General features: G+C 45.2%; 1 protein-coding gene across 1 annotated transcript; it reads right to left on the bottom strand.

Moving 5' to 3' along the window:
• Positions 1–916: 916 nt before the first annotated feature.
• Positions 917–9,741, bottom strand: LOC134948350 (histo-blood group ABO system transferase-like). Its single transcript, XM_063936276.1, has 3 exons — positions 9,318–9,741; positions 4,458–4,592; positions 917–3,313 (listed from the first exon to the last, which is right to left on the bottom strand). The coding sequence occupies exon 3, from the start codon at positions 3,262–3,264 to the stop codon at positions 2,608–2,610; it is 657 nt and encodes a 218-aa protein (XP_063792346.1). The 5' UTR covers positions 3,265–3,313; positions 4,458–4,592; positions 9,318–9,741; the 3' UTR covers positions 917–2,607.
• Between the last annotated feature and the right edge of the window lie 439 nt (positions 9,742–10,180).

Genomic DNA, 10,180 nt, shown 5'->3' on the forward strand with positions numbered 1-10,180 from the left:
GCGGCTCCTTCTGTGGGTTTTCTATATATATATATATATATATATATATATATATATATATTTATATATTGATAGATAGATATAGATAGATATAGATATATATATATATAGATATATAGATCAAAAAATGAGGCGGCACTCAGAGATTTGTTGAAAAGCAAACAGGTGTGTATTCAAATCATCACATCACATCAACGTTTCGGGGAATAAATCCCCTTCATCCTGATGAAGGGGATTTGTTCCCCGAAACGTTGATGTGATGATTTGAATACACACCTGTTTGCTTTTCAACAAATCTCTGAGTGCCGCCTCATTTTTTGATCTACATATGGGGGTTGCCAAACCCAGATGGAGGGCACCAGAGTAAGCAAGCCCTAGGGGGCATCCAGAGTGCCGGCGTTACGGTGTATGGATATATATATATATATATATATATATATATAATTGAAATAATATATTTAGCTATATCTGGTTAGGCAGAGGACCCCTTTATATACAACAAAGGATGGACCACCTACATTGTCACTCATGATACGTGTATGATTATAGCATACTGATTATACAGCAGCCCCTTTATAGATGGAGAGTACACCTGAACACAGCAGCTCCAGCCCCTTGCCTGAACACAGTAACCAGTAAAACAGAGCACCCCTGGATGGACACCGCACGGACGCATCCATTCACTACAACCTCCACAACTGCAGTAAAAATGGCTCGGGGGGCCTTATAGTGCATCTGGAAAGTATTCACAGCACTTCTCTTTTTCCACATTTTGTTATGTTACAGCCTTATTCCAAAATTGAATATTTTTTCCCCCTCAAAATTCTACACACAATACCCCATAATGACAATATGAAAAAAGTTTTTTGGTGATTTTTGCAAATTTATTAAAAATAAAAAACTAGGAAATCACATGTATATAAGTATTCACAGCCTTTGCCATGAAGCACAAAATTGAGCTGATGTTGATGTTCCTACAGCTTAATTGGAGTCCACCTGTGGTAAATTCAGTTGATTGTACATAATTTGGAAAGGCACACACTTGTCTATATAAGGTCCCACACTTGACAGTGTATGTCTAAGCACAAACCAAGCATGAAGTCAACTTGTCTGTAGACCTCCGAGACAGGCACAAATCTGGGGAAGGGTACAGAAAAATATCTGCTGCTTTGAAAGTCCGAATGAGTACAGTGGCCTCCATCATCCGTAAATAGAAAAAGTTTGGAACCACCAGGACTCTTTCTAGAGCTGGTCGGCCGTCTAAACTGAGCAATCAGGGGAGAAGGGCCCTAGTCAGGGAGGTGACCAAGAACCCGATGGTCACTCTGTCAGAGCTACAGCATTCCTCTGTGGAGAGAGGAGAACCTTCCAAAAGCACAACCATCTCTGCAGCAATCTACCAATCAGGTCTCTATGGTAGAGTGGGTAGACGGAAGCCACTCCTTAGTAAAAAGCACATGGCAGCCCACCTGGAGTTTGCCAAAATGCATCTGAAGGACTCTCAGACCATGAGAAACAAAATTCTCTGGTCTGATGAGACAAAGATTTTACTCTATGGCGTGAATACCAGGTGTCATATTTGGAGGAAACCAGGCACCACTCATTACCAGGCCAATACCATCCCTACAGTCAAGCATGGTGGTGGCAGCATCATGCTATTGGGATGTTTTTCAGTGGCAGGAACTAGGAGACTAGTCAGGATAGAGGGAAAGATGAATGCAGCAATGTACAGAGACATCCGGTATGAAAACCTATTCCAGAGCGCTCTTAACCTAAGACTGGGGCGGCGGTTCATCTTTCACCAGGACAACGACTCTAAGCACACAGCCAAGATATCAAATGAGTGGCTTCAGGACATCTATGTGAATATCCTTGAGTGGCCCAGCCAGAGCCCAGATTTGAATCCGATTGAACATCTTTGGAAAGATCTGAAAATGGCTGTGCACCGATGCTTCCCATCCAGCCTGATGGAGCTTGAGAGGTGCTGCAAAGAGGAATGGGCGAAACTGCCCAAAGATAGGTGTGCCAAGCTTGTGGCATTTTATTCAAAAATACTTGAGGCTGTAATTGCTGCCAAAGGTGCATCAACAAAGTATTGAGCAAAGGCTGTGAATACTTATGTACATGTGATTTCTTAGTTTTTTATTTTTAATAAATTTGCAAAAATCTCCCAAAAACTTTTTTCACACTGTCATTATGGGGTATTATGTGTAGAATTTTGAGGGGAAAAAAATAATTTATTCCATTTTGGAATAAAGCTGTAACATAACAAAATGAGGAAAAAGTGAAACGCTCTGAATACTTTCCAGATGAACTATATATAAATCCAGAACCTGCGAGAAATGGACAGCGGGAGGATGACATTATGCCTTGATTTGGGATCGGAGTCTGGCGGGAAAACCTGAGCCGGACTCAGATCTCGGCTCAGATCGCAATGTTTGGGCGGGTCCGGTTTTCGGAGAACCAGACCCGCTCATCTCTAATTTTTACTTGCACAGCATGCACCTATTCACACTGTGCATACCACTAAGCCAATCATAGGAGATCATTGTTGAACTTTGTGTGGGTAATTTTGGTGGAGAGAGTGGACAGATGAAAGTTTTGCCCTCACTTGTCTAGGTGTCTCTGCTTGTCACGAACCTTTGCATAATCTTTTGGAACAACAATAAATCTCTTTTTCTGCACAACAGCTGGGTTTCCATAATAGTAGTTCCATGCATATTCTGGAGAGAGGACTTTAGTTGGTTTGTGATAAAGGAAATATCTATTTAAATAGCTCTCATCATGCCAAAGGGCTTCAATATATTTTTCCTTGTCTGCCAGCATGGCGTGGTGGCAGTGGTTAGTCAACTTGTAGATGCCCTCTATTGTGCCCCCAAAATAGCAGCCTGTGTAGTAAAAATCCCCCTCATCATAGGGAACATAGCCGGCAGACGCTGGCCGCCGTTCATTGGTAAAATCTTTGCGTGATGACCTAAAGAAACCAGGATGAATAGTTCCAAACACATCGGTTAAGATCTCAACTCCAACGTGGTCGGTGAACTTCATGTCCACGTCGGCACACACCAGATAGTCCACTTCATGGATGAAGCGTTCGCGAGTGTTATCTCGAATAATCTGCATGCGCCTCATGGTGATGTCTTGCCATCTCTTGTAAGCAGGGGCTACCAGTACAATCAGTTGTCTCCTCTCACCAAGTGTAATGTTGGGTATGTCATTGGGCTGATCGGTGAGTACATAGTAATTTACCGGGTGTCCCACCATGAAGAACTTCTCAGATGATTCTAGAAAATTTTGAAGAAATTGAACATATCTGAAAAAGATACAAAGTGTGGAGCATTAAGAACGGAAGGGCAGATAGAATTATTTAGGTTTCATTTGGGACGAAAGACACCCCATATATTATTTATTTAGTTATTTTTGAATGTTGGAGAGACTACTAATTGTTACTATAACGTATTAATATTTTGTGTTTGTATAATAGCAAGGGTCACCATATTTGCCTGATTATTATTGTGGTGATTCACGACGCGGAAGGTTGGGATTGTGCTGTTATCAGACTATTACTAATGTTGTTTCATAGAGTTTTCATTAAAATCATGGTACAAAATGGATTATAACCATCCACAAAATACAGGGTGGTATAGTAGCTTAAGGGGCAGTTAGGACCATTATTCCTGCTCATTACCATATGCCATGCAGCAATACATCTACTGGGTTACAGTTCGTACAGTGAGTCCCTGAACACATTAACATCTACTGTACTTGGAACAAGGATTAGATGCCAATAGTGACATTATTATTATTATTAGTAGTAGTAGTAGTAGTAGTAGTAGTAGTAGTAGTAGTAGTAGTATTGTTGTTGTTTTTAATTCAGTATTATTATTATTATTATTAGTAGTAGTAGTAGTAGTAGATTTTTATTATTATTTTTATTATAATTATTATTGCAATTTTAATTTTTTTATTATTATTATCATCATCATTATTATTATTAGTAGTAGTAGTAGTAGTTGTATTGTTGTTATTTTTAATTCAGTATTATTATTAGTAGTAGTAGTAGTAGTAGTAGTAGTAGTAGTAGATTTTTATTGTTATTTTTATTATAATTATTATTGATATTTAAAAAATGTTATTATTATCAACATTATTATTATTATTATTATTATTATTATTAGAATTAGTATTAGTATTTGTGTTGTTTTTCATTCAGTATTATTATTATTATTATTATTATTAGTAGTAGTAGTAGTAGTAGTAGTAGTAGATTTTTATTGTTATTTTTATTATAATTATTATTGATATTTAAAAAATGTTATTATTATCAACATTATTATTATTATTATTAGTAGTAGTAGTAGTAGTAGATTTTTCTTATTATTTTTATTATAATTGTTATTATTGCTATTTTTTTTTAATTCTTATTATTATTATTATTATTATTATTTATGACTTACTTTTTAATAGCAAACACAGTCAGGCCAATGCGGACACCTCTCTGGTGGAACTGAGCATTCAGGATGTCTATGTCGTAGGTGCCATTCCAGATAATTGGGGCCTGCCAAGGCGTCAACACCAAGACATCGCTTCTCCTGGATAAGAAAGATATCAGTCTCGTTAGTAATTAAACAAAAACTTGTCTTCCATCATCTAAATGGTTGAAACTACAGATGGAGCTGTGCTTATCTACAGCTGCTCTATCACAAACGTGCACTCCCAGCGTAACTAGGCGATCCGGGCCTAGCCGCGCTACGGGAGAGTCACGGATGCATGCACGGCCCAGACGCTGTGATAGGCGCGCCTAGGCGGGTGCGCCCCAGCACAGACAGAGCCAGGGTCGGACTGGCCCACAGGGGTACCAGGGAAACCACCGGTAGGCCCCACTGCCTGATGGCCCCCTCCTTCCTCTAGGGATCAGGTTCCAGACTGTGCACTTGTATTATACATGGTAGATATGTTGCATTACACCGTACTAGACTATTGTGTATTTCAAGCCTCTGTGGAGGCTGGCCACACCCCCTTTGTAGGCTGGCCACACCCCTAAGTATGGTCCCCTATCACTGCATTCCCCCAGTGGGCCCTTCATGCCCCAGTCCGATACTCGACAGAGCCATGATTAGCGTGGCTCCATCTCTACAAGAAACCCAAAAAAAAATTATACCAAAAAAGTGACTGTCATAAAAAAAAAAAAAACGCTCTGTAATACACGGTGAAGTCACATTATTATGACCACGTCCTACATGTGACATCGGCAGCATGTAGCCCATGAAGTACGTCACGTGTCGTGCGCTGGCTTGGTGGGTATATAAGGTGTGTGATAGGTTTCATTGCTGTCATGGGTAAATGGGGCAATTTATCCGAGTTGCAAAAGGGGCTGATTATCGGCTTTCGGGACAAGGGTGGCGGTATCTCTGACACAGCGCAGTATGTGACCTGTCCGCGCGCTGCTGTGGTGAAGGTGTATCATGACTGGACAAATGGAGCCATTGCAAATAATCGATGTGGAAACTGCAAAGCGACACAACTGATGTGAGAGGTGAATGTCGGCTTTGATGGTGCGTCAGGGATGACTGACGCGCTACAGTGGAGCAGCTCACCGTCTAAATGAACCTGGGGGCTACCAGACGTGTGTCTAACATGACAGTTCGGCCCGTCTAGCTGCTGTCCGTGCTGCACATGGCGGTTACTCTGGCTATTAGCTGGTGCTCATAATAATGTGACTCCACCGTTTATAATTTAGTAAAAAAATCACCTCTCAGGCTGTTGCTAGCCTCTTTGTTCGTCTTAGTTCCACACATTTTGCCCCCTCTGTGTGTTACCTACTGCCTATTTTAAATACAATTATACTTCTCCTTCCCCACACAGTGATGCCCTTCTGCGATGCCACCTTTACTGATGTCCACGCTCCCTGAGCATATTTGATTAGTCGCTGTCTGCTTGTGGTCACTCACTGCATAATGACTGCACTGGGTGCTGTGCTGCAGACTTAGATAAGGATAATGCATAGTGCTGGACAACAGGACACCCCCTGCAAGTGCGCCTCTTATCAGCTGAAGCATAATATACTCAAAAAATAAAACAGGTATTTATTCCCCTCAGAAACAGTGGGGCAGATGTATTAAGCCTGGAAAAGTGATAAAGTGGAAGGTGATAACGCGCCAGTCAATCAGCTCCTAACTGTCATGTCACAGGCTGGGTTTGAAAAATGACAGGAGCTGACTGGCTGGTGCGTTATCACCTTCCACTTATCACTTCTCCAGGCTTAACACATCTGCCCCACTGTGTGAAACACTTATAGGTAGATTTGCTAAAACTCGGAATGACCCCCTCAGTACACTGTATTGTCCCTGTTCAATCTGTTATTCCATCTATGCAGTAAAGCTACTCTGCCATCCAGTGATGCTGCAATGGCTACACGGTACATTAGATAAGCTGAAGGCTGCATAAGCCTGAGGCCATATAAGAGCCCAATTTTTTGTGATTGGTTGTTTGTGACTAAGCAGTTGCTAGGCAGATCAGTGTTTTCGTGGGTATTTTTCCTATAGGATTATAGGGCATACTTGCCTACTTTTGAAAACTAGTTTCAGGGAGATTTTAGCCAGTAGTAGAGTGTGTCAAGCCGCTAAGAGGGTGTGCCAAGCTCCGCCCAAAGGGCGTGTCTAAAGGTGGGTACACACTAATATATATATATATCTGCAGATCAATTGATCTGCAGATATATCTATGGACGGATCGGGCAGTGTGCTGTGCATACACACTGCCCGATCCGTCGGACACTGATGTCATGAACTGGGCGGGCGTGTACACACGCCCGCCCAGTTCATCTGTCAATCACCGCTGGCCGCCGCAGCATGTGTATGGGCGGTCGGCCGACCGCCCCGTACACACACAGCGACGCGCCAATATATCGGTAGATATATTGGCCGTCGGCTGTGCTGTGGGGCCGACGCGATACGTCTGTGAACGACGGAGTTCACAGACGTATCGGCCGTACACACTGGCCGACGGTCCCGCGATATATCGGCCGTTCAGGAGAACGGCCGATATATCGACCAGTGTGTATGGGCCTTAAGTCATACTTGCCTACCTGACCCTCTCCATGAGGGAGAAAATGCTCTGTTCCTGGACTTTCCTGGTAATGTATGATTGCCATCCCCTGTGGTGAGCTAGTTAATTGATAAGAAAGGTGTTTCACCACAGGTGATGGCAATCATACATTACCAGGAAAGTCCAGGAACAGAGCATTTTCTCCCTCATGGAGAGGGTCAGGTAGGCAAGTATGCCTTAAGTCTACCTATTGGCATGTTTCTCACCACTAAGGGGTGTGTTCAGCAGTGGCAGATGATAACTAAAGTACTAAGTGCAGCATGCTGCCAGAGGGAGGGTCTAATTCACATCAGACAACCTGTGCTTTATCTGGAAATAGCTGTGGTAGAGCTCAGTAACACTCTGTGCTTGATACAAAGGTGGACGTTGCTACATTCCCTCTGCCACCTGTTGCTAGAATTGAAGGAGTGATACTATGTATATAAGTTTCAGCATTTTCTTTGTGTACTAGTGTTTGCCTCATTGTTCAAACCCTGAGATGCCCACTTTCTGAGGCCTTGCATGCTGTCACCTCGCCTGGTGGTTCTAGACAGTCCACCAGCAGCACACCATAGTGTCCACCTATGGCAGATACAGTGTCTCTGCATGAACATGGACCCAGTGGAAGCAGCTATGTGTCTGATGTGATGCGGTCAGCATCCCACCGGTCTGGATCATCACTCAGAATCCTGGTGCCGGAAACATTGACTGCTGACATCCCAAAGGTAAATATTGGGGGGATGGTTAGGACCTGATGGGGGAGGGTTACGGACTAGAAGGGGGGTTATCCATAGACGCCACCCCTCAGACTCTTAGCCCTAGCTGCCACCCCCACTAACTTAGCCCTACCCTAGCCGCCACCTCAGATGGGTTAGGGTACGGGTAAATTAATTACTCCCCTGTCCGCATTGTAAAAGTCGAGATGCCAGGTTACGTTAGGTTTATGTACCTCTGGGGGGTGGTTAGGCACTAAGGGGGAGGTTAGGGTTAGGCTGTAGAGAGGGTTAGGGGGGTGGGGAGAGGGAAGAACACCCCCTACTCACCCCTGTCGGTGTTCTAATCTTTTGGATCCCTTTGTTGAAATTTTGAGCGTCGGAATCCTGTGCGGTGGGATAACATGCTGATTCCACAAAAATATTTTCAAAGGGTCAATTTGTTAAATGTGATTTGATTAGGCTGCATTCTGTCTTCTCTGACAACCTCTCACCGTCCCAGTGTAATCCTTTTTGTATAAGACCGCATACACAGTAAAAAAATATTATTAATTTTATTTTAACTGTTTCTTAACAAGAGGTCCAGAGCCCAGCATTTATCTTTCTTCTTGTGGCACTAAACATTCCAAAGATCATTCTTCTGCCTCTCTTGCTTCCTATACTTGTGTGTGAGAGAGAGAGCATGAGATGGGGATGGACAGAGAGAGGGAGGGAGAGAGAAGGGGGAGGGGAGAGAGAGAGAGAGAGAGAGAGAGAGAGAGAGAGAGCGCGAGAGGGAGAGATAAGGGGGAGGGGAGAGTGAGAGGGAGATAGGAGAGAGAGGCAGAGAGAAGGGGGGGAGAAGAGTGAGAGGGGAGAGAGAAGGGGGAGGGGAGAGAGAGAGGGCGAGAGAAGGGGGAGGGGAGAGAGAGAGGGCGAGAGAAGGGGGAGGGGAGAGTGAGGGAGGGGTGAGTGAGGAGGGGGGGAGAGAGGAGGGGGGAGAGGGAGGGAGAGTGTCTGTTGCAGTCAGGGAGCAGGGACACAGGCTCACAGAGAGGGGCAGGGAGGAATAGAGACAGCTGCACACCAATAACCAGGGAGTTTCCAGGGCGCCTGTACTGTACTTATGTGTATTCTGCCCCTGTTAATTTGTTTCTAGAACAAGTTAGGTAGCAGCAACAGGTGGGGAACCTGCCCATGAGCTCCCCTCCCCAAACCTGCTCTGAGTGTTTATTAGTGAGAGCTCCAGCCTCCCTGACTACTGTGCAGTGTGTGCATTGAGGGAGCAGAGGCTTCAAACGGGCTCAGTGACAGCACCAAGGACTCCGTGGAGCACTGCAGGAGGAGGAGTTGAAAGTGAAACACAGAGAGAGACTGACAGCAGCAGCATGAGGTAGGAGAGGAGAAATAGGGAATCCCGCAGCCCTGCTGAGTCCCTGCACTTTGCTATCCATGCACCCCAATAAATCAGACAACCAGGTATTCCATAGCTTTCCCCATTTTCCTGATCACACACCCGGACCACCACACCCCTCTTACCCTTCTCTCTGGCCGGGTTTCTGTGCGTCTTGCTGACTCCCTCATCACAGCTGGGCTCTTTGCTGTTGTGCCAGATCCCCCTGCGCTGCCCCCACTGTCACCCCAGCCGCAGTACAATCACTCCGATGAGCGGCTGCTGGGGGTGTCTGATCCAGCTAGCCTCCTCTCGCTGTTGCTGCTGCACACATGCGGGGAGGAGATCGAGGAGCTGGTACAGGCACAGTGCGGGAGCCGGGGTATAGCTTCCGGCTACCACTACCCATAACTCCGCGGTGGCCGCCCCTTGTGTTCTGATGTCACAAAATTAGTTCCTGGGCAGTGGGGAATCCGGGAGATTTATGTAGCTTCCTGGGGCAGCGGGAGACTTTGCGTCCAACCGGGAGTCTCCCGCGGAATGCGGGAGAGTAGGCAACTATGTAATATAGGGCTGTCCATCAAGGGTTTAGGGGTTGGTCTTGGAATAATATATAAGCCATGGTCATGTGCCTCAGACTTCCTCTTGCCATTTTGGAATGGCCCAGGAAGGCTGAGTACTGATTTCATTATATACTGTTATAATTATTATTATTATTATTATTTTTTTTGTATTGTGTCCCCACTGCGCTGTGCTGGCTCCCCCCTCCCCCCTTCCACTGGTTTTATCCTTTATCCATTATAGTGCTTGGCTCCTGTTCCCCCCCCCTGCTGTGCTGCGTCCAGGAGGGTCTGCTCTACTCCCCCCCCTGTCGCTTAGCTTCGGCCTCGAGCTTCCGGCGCTCGTTCCCGGAGCGCGGCCTCCCCTTATCCCCGTCCCGGCGCCTGATAGAGCGCGGCGGGGTCGGACCGCGGCGGCCCGCGCTTCTCCCCCTGCTCTCGTTCGGCCG

Source organism: Pseudophryne corroboree, chromosome 8, assembly GCF_028390025.1.
Source record: "Pseudophryne corroboree isolate aPseCor3 chromosome 8, aPseCor3.hap2, whole genome shotgun sequence".
Lineage (NCBI taxonomy): Eukaryota > Metazoa > Chordata > Amphibia > Anura > Myobatrachidae > Pseudophryne > Pseudophryne corroboree.

What these genes read in the sequence shown, in the direction of transcription:
- LOC134948350 (XM_063936276.1), bottom strand. Translation starts at nt 3,264, where the DNA reads ATGGTGGGACACCCGGTAAATTACTATGTACTCACCGATCAGCCCAAT.